The sequence below is a fragment of the Tauraco erythrolophus genome, chromosome 4 (genome assembly GCF_009769465.1).
Source record: "Tauraco erythrolophus isolate bTauEry1 chromosome 4, bTauEry1.pri, whole genome shotgun sequence".
Classification (NCBI taxonomy): domain Eukaryota; kingdom Metazoa; phylum Chordata; class Aves; order Musophagiformes; family Musophagidae; genus Tauraco; species Tauraco erythrolophus.
Window position 1 is genome coordinate 56618215 of NC_141468.1, and position 23317 is coordinate 56641531.

The 23317-nt window shown below is 42.9% G+C and overlaps 3 protein-coding genes across 7 annotated transcripts; all 3 read left to right on the forward strand.

Annotated features, from left to right (window-relative positions):
• The first annotated feature begins 1240 nt into the window (after positions 1 to 1240).
• LOC104371358 (osteocalcin) lies at positions 1241 to 6850 on the forward strand. The gene is made up of 4 exons (XM_009989823.1): positions 1241 to 1307; positions 2999 to 3034; positions 5061 to 5130; positions 6721 to 6850. Exons 1-4 carry the CDS (start codon positions 1241 to 1243, stop codon positions 6848 to 6850), a joined length of 303 nt encoding a protein of 100 aa, XP_009988125.1.
• A 3273-nt stretch (positions 6851 to 10123) lies between these two features.
• ART4 (ADP-ribosyltransferase 4 (inactive) (Dombrock blood group)) lies at positions 10124 to 13484 on the forward strand. Of its 3 annotated transcripts, none has more exons than XM_009989824.2 (3): positions 10124 to 10565; positions 11883 to 12609; positions 13384 to 13484. In XM_009989824.2, exons 1-3 carry the CDS (start codon positions 10515 to 10517, stop codon positions 13476 to 13478), a joined length of 873 nt encoding a protein of 290 aa, XP_009988126.2. In that variant the 5' UTR covers positions 10124 to 10514; the 3' UTR covers positions 13479 to 13484. The 3 variants fall into 3 exon arrangements, with proteins under 3 accessions (XP_009988126.2, XP_086467100.1, XP_086467101.1); XM_086610974.1 differs by having other exon boundaries at positions 10124 to 10370; XM_086610975.1 differs by having other exon boundaries at positions 10124 to 10254.
• Positions 13485 to 18692: 5208 nt separating this feature from the next.
• Positions 18693 to 22896, forward strand: SMCO3 (single-pass membrane protein with coiled-coil domains 3). Of its 3 annotated transcripts, none has more exons than XM_086610978.1 (2): positions 18693 to 18707; positions 21056 to 22896. In XM_086610978.1, the coding sequence occupies exon 2, from the start codon at positions 21073 to 21075 to the stop codon at positions 21748 to 21750; it is 678 nt and encodes a 225-aa protein (XP_086467104.1). In that variant the 5' UTR covers positions 18693 to 18707; positions 21056 to 21072; the 3' UTR covers positions 21751 to 22896. The 3 variants fall into 3 exon arrangements, with proteins under 3 accessions (XP_086467104.1, XP_086467103.1, XP_086467102.1); XM_086610977.1 differs by lacking the exon at positions 18693 to 18707 and adding an exon at positions 19230 to 19269 and having other exon boundaries at positions 21059 to 22896; XM_086610976.1 differs by lacking the exon at positions 18693 to 18707 and adding an exon at positions 19235 to 19269.
• The last annotated feature ends 421 nt before the right edge of the window (positions 22897 to 23317 follow it).

The following is a 23317-nucleotide window of genomic DNA, read 5'->3' on the forward strand; positions in this document are numbered from 1 at the left end:
AGTATCTTGAATTCTACCATTTCATGATCACTGCAGCCAAAGCTGTCCTTGAGCGTCACATTCCCCACCAGCCCTTCATTGTTGGTGAGAACAAGGTCCAATTTTTTGTTTGCTTTTTAAACAGTTGCTCTCTAAGATACTTTTGCTGGAAGTTATTAGTATATATATTGAGTTGTTTCTGGACTGTAGAAGAGTTAAACTTTTTTTTTTTTTTTTTAATCCTGGAATTATCTAAGCTAAAAAACAGTGTTTCTAGGGACAAGAACAACACCTACTTGCTCTGACTGCCCTTGGGAGCCTTTTAGGCTTTAATTCTGTAACCCTTGGATGTCTTCTCCACATGTAGGGCTGAGGAGGACTGGATGTGAGGTGGAGGAAAATGTGATCCATATGCTGTGTTTGAGACTTGGCTTTGGGGACTTGGCTGGTGGGCTTGGGCAGTATGGGGTTATTGGTAGGCAGGCTGTACAAAAGCTCATGCAGAGCTCTTGACATACCAAGCAACCACAGCCACTCAAGTCCTTAAGAACAAAACACTTTTGGTTTCAAAATTTATTTGATTTTTAGACAAGAGAAGCCAAAGTAATAACCTCCATACTAGGAAGATTTCCAGGAACAAAAAAGAAAGACTCTCTCCCAAACTAACTAACAAAGATCCCAACAGTATGAAAATCTTATTTCTCTGAAGCGGTTTGGTGGAACTGTCTGAAGTGAAAATCTACTCTGTGTTTGCCCTATGCAAACTGTTTCATGGGTTTCTTTACCTTCGAGGGAATGGATCAGGGTGGAATGGGGGAAAAGGGTCACCATTGGGTTCAGTCTCATTTGATTATCCACCTGAGAGAGCTCAATCACATGAAAGGAGCTGCCCTGCTTCAGGATGTGCTGGTCTCTCCCCTGGCTTTCCGGCAAGAAGCTGACTGACTTTCACGTTTATAATAAAACTGACTTTTTTATCCAGTTGTTTTCCTTCAACAGTCTCATTCAAAACCTCAGATAAAATCTGCTGGAAACGCCACAAGTCCTGAGATGGATGTCAAAACGGCTGCCAGGACCTGATATCTCCTGTCCCAAAGGATGGGCTTTGTTTTGGACCTTACACACAGGAACACAAGCCAGAGCCCTGATCCCTCCAGGCAATCACAGGATATAAACTACTGCCCAAAAGCAAGCTCCAGAGAACTTCAGTAACCTCCAGGAGAGCTCTGAGGTTAGGGAGACTAGCGCAGCCAAAGAAGACATGAGGAGTCTGCTGGCACTGCTGATTGTGACTCTGGCCCTGGCAGCTCTCTGCCGTTGTGAGAAAGGTAAGGGGATGTCTTCCCAGGAAGGCTCCCGGAAGCCCTGCTCAACCCTGCGGCTTGTCGCCAGCCTCCCCTCGGTCTGGGAGAGATGCGTGGCTTCGGGGGGAAGGAAGTGCACCGCTGGTCATTGCACAACCTCGGATCTCTGTCTAAGAGAGAATCACAGACGAGAGAAGGCTTGGGGATAAAAAGCCTCATCTCTTGCATTTAGCATTTAGGTGAACTGTCAAAGGTATGCCGGACACTCACTTTTGAATAAGAGGGTTGAGCTGCAGGCAGAGCTGTGCTGACCACAGGGAGAGGGACTTTGTTCCTGCCAGCCCTGGCATGCTGTAGGATCACAGATACAGGCACTGAGTCAAGACTATACCTGCTGAGAAACCTGTGGAGAACTTCTGGAGGGGAAAAAACTACAATAGGTGGTTAAATGTCCCATTGAAATAAGAGCATATCACATTTGAAGGTGATTTAGTTGTGGTGACTTTATGATGAAGAGACAGGAACGTAGTGGCAGCTCTATAGTTAATGGAGAGGGGAGGGGGGAAAGAGCAGAAAGAATAGATATTTTCTCTTTATAGTAGGAAAAGAGAAGCCGAGCAGGAGAGGGTCCTATCTTTTCTTACATTATCCCATTCAGAGTTAAATTTCATTGTCTTTGGCATCAGATATGTCATGATTCATTACTGGCAAATATATTTTGTTTAATCTGTCAATCTATCTCTCACTTTTTCACTCTTGAGTGTATATGTGCTTTTTTTTAGTCATTATTATTATTCCAAATTGCTTAAGGCCCTTGGAGTAACTTCTAATTTATTTATTTTATTTTTTAAAAAATCCAAGGAATGTGTACAGAGCTTAAAAAGGGAACTATTCACAACCCTTTTCACACAAAGTTTTTGTTTAAGCACAGTTGTTATTTGTTTGGTCTCTAGAGTCTTCTTTCTGCCCTTAAATACACTTAGGCCAAATACCTGGTGATTTAGGAGGAACTGACATTGTTGAAGAAAAATATGGTGAAACAGTGAGAGAAATAAAATATGAAATAGGGCAGTGTGGGAGAGGTAAGATTAGGATATCTATCATTGGTCTTAGACGACATGTTCCTTGGGTGTTTGCAGGGAGCATTAAGGATTAAAGATTAAGATTAGGACTGAACACAGAAATATAGTGTGTAAACTCCTCTTGGGAGCGCTGGTGAGCCAGATACATCAACCCTGAGCAACAAAGCTGTGAGTGTAGAGTTGTTCCTAATTTTCGGCCCTATTTCCCTTCTCTATGAATAGTTTGTGATTTCTCCTCTTTCCAAAGACAGAGGAGATGCTCAGCTATCTTCAGGTTCTATCCAAATTTGGTTTTTTTCTCAAATGGCCCCCTAGGTCTAACTGTCCCTGCTCTTAGTAAGGGTGGGGAGGGAGAAGGAGGAAGATCTTCCTCCAGCTTCCATGGTGGTTCTATGGTTATTGTGTCATTTAATCTGGATCAGAAGAAGTTGAAATTCAACAAGTCTAAGCATAATGGGTGAATTTTGCTGTGATGAAGTCTATCCCTAAATGGTGGGTGTTAATAAAACCCTTTTTTGGGAGGAACAGACTTTCTGGGAAAAGGGAGGAGATAGATCCACCCAGTAGGCAGAGGAATTCAGTTAGCAGAGCAGAGGAGAAGGACTCATAAGCAAACTCCTTTCTGTCTTCCAGATCCCAAAGACCTCTCAGGATCTCACAACCCCACCAGTGAGTATATCGTTGTGACTGATGCTCAGCTCCGTTCTCCTACATCTACTTCCCTTCTTCTCTTTGACAGGTTCAAGGGATGAACAAGAACCATGCTGAGTCTCTCTAGCTGCTCCCTTTCTGCTCCCTCAGCACTGCAGTCCCTCAGGTGCAGGAGAACCTGCAGCCAACAGAGGGGCTGCCTTTCACAACCATAGGAGCAGGAGACAGCAGGGAGGTTAGCCTCCCTTGCACCAGCAGCCTAGCACCTGTCCGGATGTGCTAGCGTCATCACCTGCATCTCCACAACTCTTGGGCAGCCTTCAGGCAAGACACGAGTCCTGCAGGTTTTTAGCAGCGGGATGCCTCTCCTCTCCGTGAAACAGGTTAATGTGGCTGGAGGAACATGGCCAGACTCCCTGCTTCACTGACCTGGCCTCAGAGACCTATTCAAAGTGAACTGCTGTGTCCCCAGACTGTTAAGAGAGCAGAACCTGCCCCAAGGCCTTCAGGCACTGGTCTTTTGGATCAGCTGAGCAGCCAGTTTGGTGTGCAGGATCACAGAGCAGGAAGGTTTGGTGCTGTATGGCAACAAGATGTGACATCCCTGCCAAAGCCCACAAGCTGGAGAGCCTGAAAGCAAGCTCTTGCCTTAGCTGCTACCGAGAGCTGCAGTGCCTCCTCTGTCAGGTCACCTGGAACATGGGGATTTGCACATCTTGGCATGTCCACAGCTTTTGCAGCAAGCTGTTCCTGGCAGAAATCTGTATGGAAAATCCCCCCCATTCTTCCCTGCCTCTACATTCTCACAACTTAAAGGATAACACTGCTGCTGAGGAGCATGAAAGCTGGTATTACTCCAGTAAGCCAATGCAAACACAGATTGGAAGAGAGAAAAAAAATGCAGAGAGTGTTAAGGGAAAGGTGGTGATTTCTGTCAGATCATTAATTGGCCGTTTCTGTATAGTTGCTATTTTCATCCAGACTAAACCCCAAAGCTTGCTTGAGACAGGGCACCTGCCAAATAGAAACATGACCAAACACCTCACGATGTTGAGGGAAGGGCACAAAACCCACTCTCTCCCCACAGGCTGAGGTCTTAGAAACTGCTTTCCCCCAGTGACAGAGACAGTTTGCCAGTTTTGCTGCAGAGACACGTACTGGTGTGCAGCTCCCCATGTTGCTTGTGTGCTGGCATCTGTGCACACCTCTGCTGGTGTGAGACTGTCCCATGGAGAGAGGCTGGGCTGGGCTGTGTTGAGCCCTGGCTGGAACTGTGGGGCAAGGTGTCTCTACCTGCTGTTTGTGGGGTGCTCCACAGCACCCCGGTGTTTACACAACCACAAATCTGAGGGAACAAATAAGCAACTGTGCTGATGCAGTGTGTTAGTGGAGACAGGGAGCTACTGCTGTCATGGTAGAAAGACCTCTCGTGTTCTCCAGATGCCTGAACACCTGGATCTTTGCACCTACTGGATGTATTTCTCCCTCTGTGAGATTTACTGTCATTATTTTATACCCTTCACCTGTCATGGAACTGTGCACATGTGAGCATGGGTATTTCCATGTACTGCCTGTGTCTTATGGCTCATTAGAGGCATTCTAGGGCCTGGTGGCTGGTATTTCACATCACTCTCAGTCTGAGCCAAAGTATAGAAAGGAAGCCAAGACCCTGAAGTTAAGTGGGCCAGGGAGAGATGGTGCCATTCCTTTCATTTTCTTCTTATTTGTATTTTATGCTGTCCTGACTTGGCCTCCTGCACATTTGCTGTGGACACAGATCATGCTGTGTGATAAGGGAACACAGTTTATGACAGAAAAGGCTCTTGCTCCATGTGCCTGTGCAGGTTGGAGTGAAGAAGGAGCCCAGCTCTTGGGCTTTGAGCGGACAGTGGGGTGGGGAGAGACGAACGGGCAATTAAGATGAGCCATGACAGTCAAGTGCTTGTGAAGAGAGTAGACTGCCCATTTTCAGAGGTTAGAGCAGTCTTCATTTTGCATAGACCATGGCCCTGCGTCTCTAACCTACTGTATTCTCTCTTGGTAGGCATCAAGATTGAAAAGGAAGTTGCCAATGCCTTTGTGAAGAGGCAGAAGAGATCGAGCCTGTATGAATGGTAACAACTCAGGAGTCAGACTGAGCGCTGGACTCTGGACCTGTTCTGAAGAGTGGGTGGGAAGGCAATAGGACATGACAACGCATTCATTTGTTGCACGTTCATGTTATTATCTTTATGTGTAGAAGCAAAAAGGTTGTAGGAGATACTAATTGATGAATAACTGGTTCTTTTTTTCAAAAATAGCCTTTTGAGAGCTATAGCCAGCTTATGTTATTCCTCCCAGGAAGACAGTACTAGCCGTCTGGGCTAGCCATGGGGTCAGCAGGAGACGATTTAGAAGCTGCTCCAACCTGTAGGGTCTTCTGAGCTGATTTCCCGGATAATGAGCATCACAAGGCCTTGGTAATTGCCTCTGGCTCCCTACAAAGGAAGCACAGCTCTGTTGCAGGGATGAGGCTAGATCAGATCGGCTGCTCTTTCTGAAGCTGTAGAACCTATGTCCATTTGTACAGAAATCTTTGACATGAAGATTTGGAGAAATCCTAGCTATAAGCATTTGGAGAAATCCTAGCTATAAGCATTTGGAGAAATCTGAGGTCATTGAAGAACGTTATTAATATTTTCTGGAAGAGTTTGTTAAGTCATTGTCTCATGTAGGCCTGTGGTGAAAAGAATTTTTATTCAATCCATCTTTGGACTAGAAGGATAAAGTTGTTTTTAGATAATAGAAAATTGGGAGGCTCCATCTGTAGAGAAGAGGATTAAAATATTGTAGCAGAGGAACTGTCTGATGTTGAAACCTGCAGTGATTAAAAACAAGATGAAATTCAGAAGTAGCAACCGTATTGACTGTACTGACTACCTCCTTACAGGTGGTGCATTGTAAGAGTTGCTTCCGCAGTAAGCATGAATGGGTAAGGACTGAGGTAGACAGACAGCTCCTTGTATTATTTGATCATGAGGTAAGGTTAATTTGGAAATATGGATGCAACAAAAGGAATTCAAGGGTCCTCCAGGGTTTTTCCAATACAGAAATAAAGAAATTCATGAGATTCTGGTGGGACTTCTCCTGTAGGGGGAAAGATTAACCAAACCTGGAACAGGAGTTGAGAAATTCATCCAGAATGTGTAGCTGAGATGAAAAGATTTGTGCTTGCTTAGCCTGGCAAAACAAAAGCTGAGTGAGGATAGTATTGTTGTCAACAGCAGAAGTGAGGATGATGAGAGGAAACTCTTTAAGCTAAAGAAAAATAATGACTAGCAGGAAAGTAAGCAGAAACTGGGAGAAGATAAAGGTAAGCAAGAAATAATTAAACAAAAATTAAAATAAATTACAACAAGAAGAAAGATTCCTGGGTAGTTCAGGAATGAGGCTGGGGACCAAAAAAATCCCTAGCTGCTTCTGTGGTCTCCTTTGCTGATAAAACCTCAAGACCAACTGCTTTAAGTTGGGTTCAGTTCAAGGTTTTTCCAGCATTAATTAAGTAGTCCATCCCTGTGTAAGTAGATGTCTAACTTACCACAAGATTTCCCCTTTTGGGGCACCTTGGGGAATCATTCTTCTTGTGTTAGTATCACAGGTGTAAAACGTCTCTAACCGCATCGACTGAATCTGCAGAATGGCATCTCTCTCTTTGTCTACTCCAGGTACTTAGAGTATTACAAAAGTCCAATGGAGCAGATGCATGAGCGTTGTGAAAACTACCCCCCCTGTGACTATCTCTCTGATCAAATAGGATTCTCCATGGCCTACAACCGTTTCTTTGGGAGATACTAAGGATGGGATGGTCACTTCGTTCACTTGGCTTGGGATCACTCTGAACCCCCCAGGAGAAAGAAGGTTGTGGCTGGGAAGGAAGAAAGACAAACATCTAGGCTGCGTTGTTCTTCCATTGTCTCCCTAACCAGCTGGAACATCAAGGCAATAATTATCCCACTTGTCAAGCTTGCATTAGCTTTCTTCCTTTCATGAAAAAAGTTTCTCTTCATTTGTCTTTTGTGGTATTTTGAGCTTCACCAGAAGACGATTTTACCTCCTTCCATTTGAATCCCCAGGACACAACAGGTGCAAAAAATGGTGATTACTCTAAAGAAAATCAAGGTATGCCTCAGAAATGTAACAAGACCTTTTGACCTCTTCTGCAAAATGAAGGAGGATTATAGGAGAATGTCACAATGTGTGTAAATGTGATGGATCTGATCCTGGGATGCTTCCTGGGAAGAAGGCAGAATGGCTGTCTCCTGGTACAATGACTGGGAAAGTTCAGTATCTTCAGGTAGCTTAATCATCCTAAATGAGTGCCATTGTAGGATCCTTTTGTAAAGACAGAAGTATGGACATACTATTACATAGCCAGAAATCAGGTTCTGGTATACTCTTCTGATTCTTCTGTCACAAAATTTGTCTGTATAGCAACAACAGATAAATGCCAAAAGGTGTGTTTAAGGAGCCCTTTTAGATAAGCCTTCTCATTTCTATGCTGTATTGAGTGACTGTCTGTAAAAAGTAACTTGAAAATCTCTTGTTGTTTGTGTTGACAGTTGGTTTCTGGTGAAACTGAATATACCTAAGCAGAACAACAAAAAAAATCTCTTCCTCTTTGATGCTTTAGCATTTATGCTTCGAACTAAAAGTGTCTAAACAGCTCCAAAAAAAAGAAAATAAAAGCAAGAAACTTTACAAAATAAAAAAAAAGAAAATTGGTTCATGGATGGATTGAAGTTGGGTCAGCATTTGGTTTGTTCAAGGCAACTTGTATCTTTCATATATATATGTATAAAAAACGTATATGTGTATTTATACACATATCCTCTTCCCTCTCTGCACTACTTCAATCTGTCCTCTGGTATGAATATTATACCTTAGCAACTTTCTGCACAGCCTCCCTTGATATACTCCATCAGCTTTCTTTCCCTGAGAGGTAGATGGCAGATCTCATCTGCAAGCTCAGGGACTGCTGACCCTCAGGAGACTGAGAAAGACCAAATCTCTTTGGTTGCGTGTAAGCTGGTGCAGCCATCTTCAGCTGCTGATTGCAATAAATACTCCTTATGTAAAGCAGGTTGGTGTGCTGCTTCTCTCTGTTCCTCTGTACAATATTTATCTGTATTTAAAGAGATGCCTGGAAGGCAAAGTCTGCTCTTGCAAACCCGAAGGAGCAGGATCCTGGCTCATGAGTCTTCCTTCTCCCCTCCTGTGCCTCAGTGTGAATCAGAAGTGACTGCATTGAAATTCAGGTCATGATCCCAGTACACCATGACAGTGAGGGAGAGGAGGGACAGGCTTCTCCTGATTGACCATCTTCTGAGTTCAGCATTTCTCTGAAAGCCCTTGCCCTGAAGTAAGAACATGGGATAAGTCCATAGAGATGACTGCTAGTGTGAGCATGAAGATCTCTTGTTTGGCAAGCTGCTGTGGCTTGTACCAGCTATGCTGATTTTGGCCAAGGAGAAGACAGTTCATAAGTATCTCTGCTTCTCTTGGTCAAACACCTGTGACTGGTTCCTCTATTGGCATAAACTGATGGGGCTTTACTGCTCACAGCGAAACTCTCCTCTGCACGCCAGCTAGTAAAAAGGAACAAAGTGCTCCCTGAAAGCAGTGAAAATTTTTCTGGGAAAAATTTGAGAGAGATTAGTGAAATCCCGATATCTGCTGTACTATCAAGTTAGGGTTGTTGTTGTTCGGACAAAAACAACATCAAGCTTCCTGTCTACATTTGCATCTTTCTGTTAGTTTTATATTTTTCTCTCCCTTTCAGTAAATATTTTTTTCAGGGAAGTTGCATACGAAGGCTTCGACTATGTCATTTGCTCTGTGTCACCAGGTCTCTATTGGGCTGAAATCATCAGGAGCTCTGCGGATCTGAGTGCACAAATGACGTTACAAATGTACTGCTGGAACGGAGGAACTCGATTTTCGCCCCGTTAATGCAGCTTTAAGTACCACTACAAATCCTCTGCTGCCATCTTATGGCCATTATCTTTATTGTTTTAATGACCTCCTGCGTTGCTTTTGAAGGGTTTGAAAATGCAAATCCTGTGGGCTTTCTGCCTCTTTCACTTCACACTACAACATACACTAGGAGGCCAGAAGGAGAAAATAGGGACATAATCTGCAACTGCATTATATGCAGCTGAATTGACGTTTTAGTGGGGCTGTTTATCTTGTCAAGTTCCTGCTGGAGCCTGTCGCAGTCTAGCTTCTTTTTATCTCTACGCAAACAGGAGAGGAGATGCCTCTGAATAAATTCACAAGCCCTTCTGTGGACTCACTTTTAGCAGTCAAAGAGCCAGTTTCTGAAATACTGCCCAAGATAATAGAGCAATTCCACGAAGGAAATGTAGGTAGGCTGCATTTATCACTTGGCATCATCCTTCATGCCATTATCTTGTTTCACCAGTGGCTGCAGATATTGTCAGGAGTATCAGCTGGTGCAGTGTCACAGATCACTTTGAAAGCAACCCAGTATGAGACTTTTATGTCATCTCTCACCCTATTTCAGCAATATTCAGCAAATGCTCTCTGACCATGGAATTCAAGCAGCTGCACAAACATCTCTCTCTTCAGGGACTCACACAATGTCTGCAGGTGCTCCCGTCACCCAGCCTATCACTAGCAGGCAATGGAAAATGGACTTCACTTCTCTGTAGTCAGAACGAGACCCTGACTCCTCCTTTTGGCTCTTTTTCTGAGCAGAAGAGTTATCAGAGTCCATGGGGTTTCGCAGGTGATTAACTCACTGCCGTCATTTGGAAGGGTGACTGGAAAGCAGCTACTAGAGACAGGTTAGTAGTCTTAGTATAGAATCTGTATTTACACACTCATTTTGAGTGTACCCAATGTAAACAGTTCAACAAGGTGCCACTCTGCAGTGGTGTAAGAATAGGATTAGCAGCACAATATTAGAAACCAGAGGAGCTAAGGAGGAGAAGGACAGTTAACGTTATCTCTGCTTCCAGATGGGATCCCAACCTACTTCACATTTCTGTGCTGGCTTTATCAGAGCTCTGCACTTCTTTAAAAGGGCTTTTTAATCCTTGACCAGGCAGTGCTCTCCACCTCATCCTGACACATCACTCCTCAGGAGAGAACTGCCTTAGACTTCCCCAAGCCAGAGTTTTCTTCCTTTTTGCAAGAACAAGAACACTAAATACCTTGGGATTAAAAGAACTATCAAGGTGAAGGACATCTACACCAGCTGGAGCTGATGCAATCAGATCTTTCCTTATGGATTGTGGGCATGCTTCTACCAGTAAATTGTCTGTTTGGTTTGACTAATAACCTCTGGAATGCTGTAAGAATCTGGTGAATAATCTTTGGTTGAAGAATCAACACGAAAATCTGAATGAAAATTACAAACTGCAGTTTTCCAGTTCAAGAAAAAAGGGAAAGATACTCAAGCTTAATGTTTTTTATAGTGTATTAGGTGGACTCTAGGATGCTAGTGCTGCTGGCCAGCCTTCTCTTGCTGATCCCCTTGCAAAGGCTGGTAAGAGGGGCTAAACACTGTTCTTTATGTGAAATTGCTCATCCTACTGAAATAAACCTTTTTTTTTTTCTTTCTTTTTTTTTTTTTTTTTTTAATTTGAAACATATTCTTTAAGGAGCTCTGGGTTCAGCTTAAACTCTTCTGCTTTCAATTTCTCTGTTCTCTTTCTTACCTGTCCTAATTCCTTTTAACTACTTAGTTGGAAATTTCCTCTAATTTGGAGACAGATGGTTTCCAAGGGTGTGTTTGTGAGTAGGTGTCATGGAATTTTTCCTCTCATTTTCCAGCCTGTCTTAGCTGAGGCTCTGACAAAACCAGTGTGGTGTTGTATGGGATAGTGACAATACTGCTCTATTTTTTGTGACTGCCTTTTAGCTTCTCTCAAAGCAATTATAGTATCATGGAGAAATAAAATGAATCCTGTATAGTTTATGGGCCAGTATAACTTCATAGGCTAATAAAGGTATCAGTTTGGTTATGTGTCTACGTTGAATATTTGAGATGAAGTGAATATCTACTTGTAGAATTCAACTATCAACTGACTACAGTAGTTGACTGGTCTACTAGGAGATCAAAAAGCAAAAAGAATAATGTCATAACTCACATCATTTTTTAGGTCTTATTACAGAACGTTTTTATTACTTAGAAATGCTAGAAACAGATAATTAGTCTGCCATTTCATAGACAGGATATATTAGAGGTTATTATCCTGTTACAGCACTCATTTGTGTAAATCCCCACTCATGTGTTTACTGTTTATTTACATGACAGGCCCAGCTGGCCTCACTAAGACAATCTGGATGAACAAAAGTTTTGGCACAGTGCTACTATGTCTTAGAACCGAACTTCATTCTCTGGAGACAAAACATGTCTGAGAGCTATGATGAGACAGGAAGAAGAAATTCACCCCTGAGATATGTTCATGCTGCACTGCTCTGAGCACACTTTTTTGCTTATTCTTTCTCTCTTCAAAACCGCTTACTACAGAATATTGCAATAAATGGACCATGGGTCTGTCCTGCAGGCTCTATAACCCCATTCTCTTGAAGGGCAAACTCTCCTGAAGTTTTTAATGCTACTGATCAACATACAATAAGAACTCTGGCATCCTGGTTGGCATTTGCCTGAGGTGGGGCTTGGAAAATAACCTGAGCTTGCTCAGAAAGGTCTTGTCAAAGATGCCTACCTGCTGTGCTTGCTCTGACAATAATGACAGAGAGGCAAGAAGACAGTAGGGAAAAATATGGCTTGCATCCACAGAGATACACAAAAAGTTCACACTTTTGATGCTAATCTTCACTTGCTTTTATGTTGCAGGCTGTGTCCCAGCTCATGATGGATATGGCTCTGCATTCCTTTGATGATCAGTATTTGGGATGCAGAGAGCAGGTGATGGAAGAACTGGAGCGAGGAGACTATTTCCAAAAGGAAATAGCTGCTAACAAGAACTATTTGAGTCTCTGGAAGAAGGCTCAGGATGCTTTGTTAAAGAGCCCTGTAGGTCTCCTGAGGGACATGCATGAGAGCCATGCCATAGTCCTCATGGCTTACACCATGAACTCTTCCCTCCACTCTCAGCTGAACTGGGCCACGTCTACAGCGGGAAGCTCTCCCGAGCACTACAGACAAAACTTCACTTTCAAATATTTTCACTTTTACTTAACGACTGCCATCCAGATAATGAAGCAATGGCAGAGCAGCAAGGAGAGCACGGGAAAACATAAGTGCTACCAAGTGCACAGGGGTGTAAAAGACACATATATTGAGGCCATGGTAGGCAGCAGGGTGCGATTTGGCCGTTTCACCTCCACCTCCCACCTCCGGAATGAAGCCCAGAAGTTTGGGAATGAAACTTTGTTCACAGTGACCACTTGCCTGGGAGCAGCTGTGCAAGGCTTTTCTTACTACACATCGGAGAAGGAAGTCCTCATTCCCCCTTATGAGATATTCCTTGTCAAAAGCTTCTTTCGGACGCAGCATGGTAACCGGCTGCATCTGCATTCCGTGGGGAACTACAGCAAGTACCACTGTCAGCTGGTGGAAGGTATTGTATACGGCCCTTCACACAGGGGGAACAGAGCACAGTCTGGTCTCGAGTACCCCAAGGACCTACATGAAGCCACACTCAAGGCCAAATCTGCCCACTGTGTCTTTCTATAAGAGCCACGTGACCCAGTTTTCATCTGTTTGTCATGAAACCTGGGAGCACCTCACAGCTCACTAAAGACAAATCCACCTGACACACAGCAGGTCTCAGGGTTCTTTGCAGCCTCCATTTATCACATCTGCCATTGCAAGGATGTCATAGGACACAAGCATTTGGGTCCCCAGCATTCCTACTGCAAAGGCAGATGAGATCTGCAGGCAGCTTGAATTCAGATATCTATTCTGGTGGCTTTCAAGGCTGCTACACTTCAAGCCTCAGGATAAAACTACTGCTGCTTTAGTCATGTTCTATCTCCTGTGTCAGAAGGGAGGAAAGGTATCTTTTGACAAAGCACACACTTTGAGTATCCTGGCTACAGACAATTACTCTGTGCTGGAAGACCTCACTGGGCCTGTTCCACAGCCCTGTCCTTCTGTAAGTCCACCATCAATATGGGACCCTGTGTGTTTGTCTCTGTGAACAACAGTATGTTAATGCAACCTTTGAGCACAAAACAATCACTCAGGAATGAGAGTTTGTGCCTGGATCTAAGTCAAAGCAGTAGGCAGACTTGAGGAAATGGCTCTTCTAGGCAAAGGCTGTGTTAGCAAGTGCAGGAAGCTTTAGGCAGCCAAAGAGGTCTAAAAAACTGCTCTCTTGATTTTCTTTCAGCTTCAAGAAGCAAGAACAGCGGTTCCACCGCCCTCGCCTCTGCTGTTCTTCCCAGTGTAGTTGGAGTTTTCTTGTGCTTGGCCCACAATGACTGATTCTCTGGTTGCATCCAGATATACATACTTGAATAGCCGGCAAGAAGAATTCACAGCAAATCAGTCTCTGCAGATCCTATTGTTACAGGAGGTTCAACCTTCCCTTTGCTTTCAGCTGCAGCCCTCCAGCTGAAACTGGAACATTCAGTCTCGTTCATCAAAACAGACATTCCCTGGACCCATTCTGGTAGGAGAACAGTTATCTCTGGCTTTTCTGAAGAGTAGGGCAGTGACACCCTTCACTATACGTAGCTTTTCCCTTAGGCATTCAGGAAAGTCATATACGGACTTTGGACTCTTCACAGATCTTCTAGTACTTCTATTTTTAGTGAGAAAGAGTCTGTGGGATGCGTAAGGCACCGTGGTGGTAAAGTTGAGTGGGTAACTGTGCCGTCTTGCATATCTCCTTTGAGTCAGGATCCCAGGGGACAGCAAAATCTGTGGCTGCTGCATAGCGATCCTTTCCCACTGCATGACCTCCTGCACTAAAGCCATAGCTCTCATCTCAGGCTGACTGTTGGCATATCACACACAGGGGACAGAAGAATAAAGGTGCCTTGAGACATGAACTTAGCAGCAGAGGATCACAAGGCCTGTCTTCAGTTTTTCAGATCTCAGGCCTGTCTTCAGTTTTCATGTTTTGACTTTAGCATTTCTTTTGAAAAACTCAGGCAGATGCTGCGTTCCTAACAGTCCTCTAGTGGCTGATGAATACGTGCTGGTCATTTTATGCTGATATGAAGGAGAGCCTGTGGAGCTCACTGCAGTCTTCATGGATGATGAATGTGACTGAAATTCATTTACGTACTTTTTTACTTCACTGGCTTGCAATGTCTAATGCTGGAGGTTGAATTAACATCACAAATTGGAACTGGAACTTCTGATTTAGCAATAGACTCCTCTCACTTTTATGGATTCATTTAGCACTTCTGGAGGCTTAGATACCTGAGCCAGAACAGCTATGAAGTTCTTCCATCTCCAAAAAATGACAATGTGGAGATGATAAGAAACATTTTCTGCCTGGAGTTGCCCTTTCCAACAATGCCTTGCTTGTTTCTTCACCCCTGGACCCTCACCCCGCTGACGCTAGCTGTGGGCTGGGACTGTGGTCAGAGAGGTTATCTCACTGGTCCAAGGAGACTAGTCATGGTGATTTAACTTTGCAGTGGAGTCATCAAATAATTGAATGGAATTTCACTGACGCATTTCACAAACAACCCCAGCTTTCAGACACTGCTGATCTTGGCAAGAAGCTGGAGTTCTGTATTTACCATCCTCTCTCTGAAACAATAATCAACAAGTTAGCTATCCCAAAGCAATCTGAATATAAGAGGACTCCACAAGTTGCTAATCAGATGGTTAGTCGAAAGTAATAACAGTCAAAAGCACCTGTATGAACTGCTTGACTCTCAGAGCAGCTCTAAATCAGCTTGGTGCTGCCATTTCCTTGGAAATTCTGTAGAAAGGAATGCATAACTTAGGCACACGAGAAATATTAGCATTAGAAATGTAGGCACTTAACGAATTTGGATGTCTTCAGGTTTTAGCAGATTAAATGGAGGATTTTGAGGCTCAGCAGCTTGTGCATCAGATTTAGGTGTCTGTAATGGCAGAGGCCATCATCTAATCAATAAAACCTAGTAGCATGTTCTGTGAAACTGAACTGCTGCCCCTGAAATCCTGAGACATCCCCAGGCAGCTAAACCAGATTTAATACAGAACTATTTTACTATTCGCTTGTTTTCTATCAATATTTCATCTTACTTTCTTATTGCTCTTGGTTTATCAGTGATTTCAAAAAATAAGTTGTCAGAACTTGATTTTGACCCTTCAATGCTCGAAGATACTAAGCCCAGATTTCAAAAATTAATGAAGAGATTAGAAACAGCTCCTGCAGATACCTCTTTTATGTGTGTTCAAACATGCTTAAAGTCTTTCCTATGTGAGAATTACAGGGATCGAGATGGATTTCTGACACATCAGCATATTTATATCTCTTGCTTCTTATCTGTTATCACCAGGATGCAGGCTTCAATCATTTTAACAAAGGTTTGGAATCCTTCACAAGGTGGCTTCAGCACCCTGAAAGCCTCCTCTAAGTAGTCAGCTGCTATTTTCAGGCTTTTCTTTATGGATCTCTGTCCTCGAAGGATATCCTGTAGGAAAACAAGAAGTGAAGAGGAGGAAGGTAGAGACTGAAGCCTGAGCTGTGATGACGTTCCACCTGAGGAGGAGCTGCCTTCTGTGGTACTTGGTGTCTTGTGTTGTTGCAGCATCTTCACAATATCAGCATAGTCCATCAGAAGTTCTGATACTTGGAGGGATAAGGCAGGCGAACTCAATAACTGATGAATGGCAGACTCTACCGTATCAGGGAAATCATCATGTTTCAACATCACTGCAATGAGTGCACCCATGATGCTTTCTACAACCCCTTTGTAATTCTCATGAAGTTCCTTTACTGCAGCGATTTTGTCCTGCAGGGAAGTGACGGGACCAGCAATCTTAGCATAGAAACTGTGGCTGATGCTTTCCCGTACATCTTTTGTCTTTTGTTTCCACAGTGGCTCGCATCTCTTTCAAAGCACTGACCAGGAGGTACAGATTCTCTTTAATGCTAAAGTTTTCTTTTACTGACATGATGGGGAAATTGGTGACAAGATGCGCATTGAGGAGTCGGAATATTGTGTTGGTTGAAGAGACACGGATGAACATTAAGTCATGCAGATTCTGGCAGGCCGTGACCAGCCTTTCTTTATCACTCTTAAAACCAAGGCGGGCTAACACGTCTGGAGTGAGGTCTGACTCTGAAAAGCAAAAAGGAAATCCAGAAGACAGAGGGGGAAAAAAAAGAATGTATTTTCAGCTAGAATGTTTCATTTCTGAAACAAATATTACAAATTATCAACCCACTTGACCTACTCTCCCTCAAGACTTTACAGTTAGAAGAAAACACAGAAAAAGCTCTTTGTCAGCCTTTGCAGGGGTCTTCCAAGCAGGCCAGCAAAATATGATGTAAACAGATGTAAGTATCGTTACTCTTAAAGCTGCAGGAAGTATGACTCTGACCTTCAGCATGCAATCTGAAAAGCAATGGAAGTGCTGTAAGCAAATATCTTCTGCCTTTTGGTGTTTATTGGTAAATTTATAGGAGTCCTAACAAAAATCTACTTTACATCATCCTTAGAACTATATTCCTTCAGTTTGTATATACTGGTGGGTCTACACAGAATTAAACTCATATTCTGGGGAGGGAGGAATAGACACAGCAAAGTCAAATGCATCAGACATCTACATTCAAGAGAAAAAGCAACTGAAGACTAAGTAATGCAATGTTTTGTCACACTAGTTTCCTGTGAAGTCACCCCTATCTGTCAGTTCATACAGTGGTAGATGTCGCAAGCATTCCTTGATAGGTGGAAGCACAAAACATTCTCCTTGCTTGGGCTCCTGTCTTGCTATTTTTTTGACAACTAAGGAATTTATGTTCTTCTGCCTGCACCTAAGAGTTCTCCCAAGGTCAACTGCAGGTACAGACCTGGGACAGCACACGGCTGAGGTACTGCTCCTGATGTTGCCTCTCCTTGTGCCAGAGCCCTGGAAAGCCAGACTGGTTGCAGCAGACACGTTTCATCAGCTATCGCTGTGGTTAGATGTGCAGCTAAATGTGTCCAAGCCATTGCAACTTCCCGTCTTACTGCATGCTTTTTAAGACTTTTCTCTCAGTGCTCAGTGCAATCCTCTGCCTCTTCCTCCTTTCTCTTCCCGTAGCAAAAGTGGTCTGAAATTGTGTGAAACGGCAAAATCGATTTTAGCCTCCCCTGCTATTTAGTAGGAACTGTCTCTGAGGCTCCACACCACTTCTTCCATTCTCATGGCATCAGAGGAGTGGACCGAGCAAATTGCAGCAAAGAAGGGTGACAGGCACTCCAGATGAAGTCCTTGCCTCAAACTTAATAGAGCTGAAACAATTATTATTAATCTTCCCTAAAGACCTAGAGTAAAATAGGAACAAAACTGCTTGCTTGCTTAGTATTTAAATGATTTTGTCATGTTCCAAATGACAGAGACTTTAGAAGAGAAGAATTTGCATCCACTGCAAACCTTGAAAACCTGAAATCAGTTTCCAGCCTATAGAATGTGATACAGAGGCAGTTGCCAGCCTGATCAATTCAATTCAGTCCAATATTGGAAGAAGTATTTCGGGACTACATGGCATTCTCAGTTAATAACAGGAATCACAACTAATTGATGATTATGTAATCAGCAGAAATGTAACAGTTAAATCATTAGTGTTCTCTCTCAGCTCAGCTTCTCATGCCTACAGCTCTGAAAACAAGGAGAGTTTGGTACTCTGGTTCTGGGTTGCATACAATAGCTCAGCTTTCAGGGGAAAACAAGCTGGCAATTGCAGAGTGCTCATTTTATGCTTGATCTTTTACTTTCATCTGAGAACTCAACCTTTCTCTACTGGGGAGGCAGCTTTCATGACCAGAGCCTAGTGAGCAGCAGATCCATCTTTCTAAGGATCAGAGCATGGAAGATGTCTACCTTGGATGAAGACAGAAGTACAAACTTGTCTTGCTGAGACACACAAAGCCTTTTTTCACTGTCTGTGGTATCCATTTTTTATTTGTGTGGAATTTTTCAACTTTTCTTCCATAAATTTCAGGTGCCCAAAACCAGTCATGGCAACAGTTCATTATTTCAAGGAACAGCTGCAAGCATTAATGTTTATTGTTTATAATTATAAACAACAGAAATTTATAAATCCCAATACAAAACTCAATCCTGTATCTGTATGAATGAAAAGTGCTGTCCTACATGTTTTATGTTCTGAGAACAGCAAATAATACCATCCCCTTTCAGCCATGGCTGTAGGTACCTGTGATAACATTTGTTGTAGGCAGAGGGGTTCATGCTGTACCTATCCCCTCCAGGAACAGAAGGCCTTTGAAGGACTCAACAATTGGGAACTAGCATGAAATAAACTGTGTTAAAATTGGAAGGAAGGGGAAAGGAGGAAGAAAATGAAATTAATCTGGGTAAACATCACACAATAGAATTAATGACAAGCAGGCAGGCAACAGGACCCAGCTGAAGCCCTGGCTCTGGATCCCTAACTCATCACATGCTGCTGGAAACCACCAGAGGAACACAGGGGAAAGAGAGTGAAGTCACTGTCCTGTATGCATTCAGCTGATTGCAGGAGCACTCAAACAAAATCAGGTAGGCAGTCTAAAAGTTTAATTAGAAAATCTTCTGGAGAAAATCTCCCTGGAGCTGGAGAAACAGTCAGAAATATGGAAATATTTGTGGCCTGCCTAACTCTAGAAAGCAAATGTAAAAACTAGTAAAAGCATTAATGTGAAGAGTAAGAGGGGATTTTAGCATTGAGACATAAAATCTGGAACAGTTATAGAAAGCTGAAACAGTTATGCGTAAAGAATAGATGCTAAAAACCTTCTCCACACCTATCTAGTATGTAAAATGTTTGTTGAAGTGCTGTTCCTCTTAGAACATTTTGTCTCTCAGTTTCTACAAATAAGCAAAACCAAATGACCTTTCAGCAAAACGTCACTGGAGTGGAAAGGATCTAATATCACACTGAGTCAGAGAGCAAGCCAGCAACATCCATGAGACAGGACTGATATGAAATCATACCTTGCACTGACATGGCTTTATACTTCCTGAAAATCACAGATCTTTACTATGTATGTACTTTGTTCCCTCCAGCTTGAAGAAAAAGAAAGATGTGTTAAAGAATTTATTTTCTTGAAAGAACTACAAGGTAAGTGGATGGAAGAAATGTACAGTATTGTGAAAAATATTGTGGAAAATAATTCTCTTCAGACTGGCTTGTATTTCAACATTGAGACTAAAAGTTGGCTAGGGGACTGTTGAAATCATTCTGGTTTTCTACAGTGATCTTGTGGGGGAGGGTTTGTTTAGTAAAATACATCTGGGTCAGTGTCAGATAATTTACAGTTAGCAGATAATGCATAACTACAGATAACTACAAAGGACCAAAATAACACAAAGGTATCATTTAAGAAGAAAGATCTAGCTAGTCTCCTACACAGAACTATTTGTAGCTGTAACTGTGATATGTAGGCATCAACAGCAAGAAGAGATTTATCTTGGAAAAATGCTAAGCACTGCATCTCAGTGGCTCAGATTTGCAATAAGAGGGCTTAGAATGTAAATGTACCAACAAAGAAAGAAGTCATGCTACTCATTCATAGTTTGCCCCTGTTGCAAAGTAAAACACATGCTTTTAAGTCAAAATCATGCTAAAGCATTTGTACTTTGCAGCTGGTGATGGGTTAAAGGGAAGTGGCATAGTTGATTACAGAAGCTTAGTGATGAGGAGTAACTCCATGATCACTGGTTAACTCAGTCACTTTGGACTCTGTACATTGACATGCAGGTAATGAAGAAAAAGGTATTAATTATACCCTTTTGCTGGCAAGCCAACGACAGCTCAGAGAAGAACAGTGGCCATAAATATTAAACAAAAGTGTTTGCGGTGGGAGGAATCAAAGAAATTAAATTTTGTGCTCTCATCTGTACAGTAATAAAGGAGAGCCAGATTCAGCTCAGTGATGTCCTGGGAGCTTGGTAAGCACCTGTAGATATTAGGTCCACACAGGACACCCTGGGTGTGGAGGGAGTGTGGCTGTGCAAGCGGGGCTCTCCCTGCAAGCTGGTGTGTGCTGCTCCAAGGCAGCCTGCCACCGCAGACCTCCAGCTGGAGTAGGTGCTCACATGGCGTGCTGAACATCACGGGGCTGTCTGCAGCCGTTTGGTGTTCACGAGTGAAAAACAATGGGGAATGGATTACAGCATTAGGGAGGTGAATAAGCAATGAGGGAACAGGGGCTAAAGATCAGACAATAGAACACAATGCATGATATGCATAAAGTGCATAAAGTCAGGATAGCTTTAGTATATGATAATTTTACTATTCTTTATGAATTCCCAAGTATGAGTTTATTAGTATAAGCACAGAGTGCTTATATAGTAACATTTCCTCTTGAATATGAGAAGAAACAAGATACAGTGACATAAAACACCCTAGTGCTGATACACACTGGGCCCACTCCACCAGTCATCACAGTCGTTTAAAAATCAGTTGCCACTAACTGAAAAAAATAGGCTGATACAAAAGTGTATCTAGAACAGGCCTTTCATTTCCACAGTTTATTTTAAATTTTGCTGATTAGATGAGATTGTTCCATTTTTTAGTGAACTTGTTTGGCTTCTACCATCTTCAGTTTCCCAGGTGAAGAGTGACCCACATTCATTTTACCAATCTGCCAGTTACATTTTTGTTGGCTATTTTTGTTCCTCTGAGTATGTCCAATGTCTCATAATGTCCTTTTCCAATCATTTGGCTAAAGATCCCAAACAAGAATTAAGATTTCTACATTTACGAGCTATGCCTTGGGATTTGACTTGCTGAGTACAAAAAACAACCAGTGAGGCAGAGACAAAGAAGTCTATGTTTCACTGCTCTTTAAGGGCTAGGGTTGTGGGTGTTGGATAGTGTAAGAGATTTCTTTTCTCTCTTGAAGTAGCCTGTTTCTGAAGAATGGCGCTGAGTGACCTCCTTTACCCAGATAACCCCAAGAGAAGGCAAGAATTGATCCAGCTGCACCAGGAACTGCTCAACTGCATGTCCATAAATTTCTGTGCAACAAATGAGCTGGCTGGAGTGCTGAATGCACACCTGGGCTGTACCATTAACCACATTCAGATGAGAGAGAGCAGCACTGTCAAGGAAAACTGTGATGTTATCATTCAAGCGATGAGTGAGATTCAGCATCAGGTACAGAAGATTGACAGTGACATGAAGGAAAAGCTAGAGCCTGTGCTGTACCAGAAGCTATATGACATCAAAGAGCCTGAGTTGGAGAAAATTGCAATAGCTCATAAAGTTTTTTCCATTGTTCTTGGAGAAGCGACTTCAACAGCTAGCATGGTAGCTATCAAACTGCTTAGCTCCAATTTCATAACTCTCACTGTGAGCAAGCTTGTCAGTCTCCTTGCACAGATTGGGGCATCTGTTCTTGGAGGAATCAGCATCACCATTCTTGGGCTCGGCATTGAAATGATTCTCCACGCCATCCTGGGAGCCGTGGAGAGGAATCAGCTTCTGACAGCTGTGAGAAGCTATGAGAAGCACCTGGCTGAGTTTAAGGCAGCCTCAGAAAAGTACCAGCATGCCATACGTGAAGTGACTTCTTTGGTGAGACAGCAGGTTCAGTGAATGAAGTCAGAGTTCCCTCTCCTGCTGTGACAGTGGCTGCAGCAGCTATGCCTGCAGAAATCTTTTTGATTCGTTATGATAAATAGACTACTGATGGCTTTTTTTCTTATTAGTGGCAGCAGAGCAAGAGATGTGACGGATCAGGGAACTGGCACTGAAACATATTAGTAGGGAACTGGCTTACAGATGCTTCTGGGAGGCAACACTTCAAATACTTTCACCCTTCCTTCAGATGTTTTCTGCAACGTATTGTAGATCACCTTGAACTGTAATTCATACTAGTGAGAATAATATTCACTGCTGGAGAAGTAGTGGTGAGGTGTGATTTTTCTCTCACTGTGTTTTTATATCAAAGATGACAATATGACGGGAGGAAACAATTTCGACAAACTAGTCCATGTCATCATCTGGAGGGCTCATCAGGACAGCTGTGATGGCTAACTCTTAGTGTGGATTAGTGCTAAATCTTACAGGCTGAATTCCCTGTTCATAAAAGTGCTTACAAGGACCAGCTGAAACATATTTAACTGCTATTTCCTGTCCCATCCCTGCCTAGGGAGCCAGCCAGAGATCTTCTTTAAATAAACTCTAATCCTAGTAGATTAGCAGGTAGGAGAAACATGAGCCTACAGTCAAACACACACAACCTTGCCCCACAACTGAGGGAAACTGGCTGTAGTGTTCCAGGCATGCCTGGCTGTGAATAACCTCTTATGCTCAGTAGTTCCCCGCTCTCGCCAACCCACTGGTAAATATTTCTGTGCATAGTTGCTGCTCTGTTGATTGAAATGGGATTATACACATGTATGTAGGATTGCAGCCCTATTAATTCCCAAAATTTATTTTCTTTTTGAGTGTTTTACTCAGCCCTACCAATGTGGGACATTGCATTTCACAATATGCTACCAAATACCCTGATTTTTCAGCTTTTAAAAACAAAGCTAGAAGCTGATTTGCAGTCTCTTGCTCTGATTTGCTGTGGTGTGTTGTTTTTGCTTTGATCTTTGGGGGAAAAAAAGTAAGTGGAGAATTAATAAAAATACACCTGAATATTGTAACACCTCACTTTTCTGTACTTGGTTTGTTTTTTGGTTCTGTCTCAAAAATCCGTCTTATACCAAATGATGAAAAAAGATTAAAATCTTCATTATAGATGCAATTTATAAATTCTTGTTCATATCCATGATAGACTTGTTCATATCCATGATAGAACTAGCAGGGACTGTGAAGAACTAGCAGGGACTGTGAGGATGAACCACCGCCCACTGTACTTGAAGAGCAGGTTCGGGAACATCTGAGGAACTTGAAGGTGCACAAGTCCATGGGACCTGATGAGATCCATCCGCGGGTCCTGAAGGAACTGGCGGATGAAGTTGCCAAGCCACTGGCCATTGTATTTGAGAAGTCGTGGCGGTCTGGCGAGGTCCCCGATGACTGGAAGAGAGGGAACATAACCCCCATTTTTAAAAAGGGGAACAAGGAGGACCCGGGCAACTACAGGCCGGTCAGCCTCACCTCTGTGCCTGGCAAGGTCATGGAGCAGATTCTCCTGGGAACCATGCTAAGG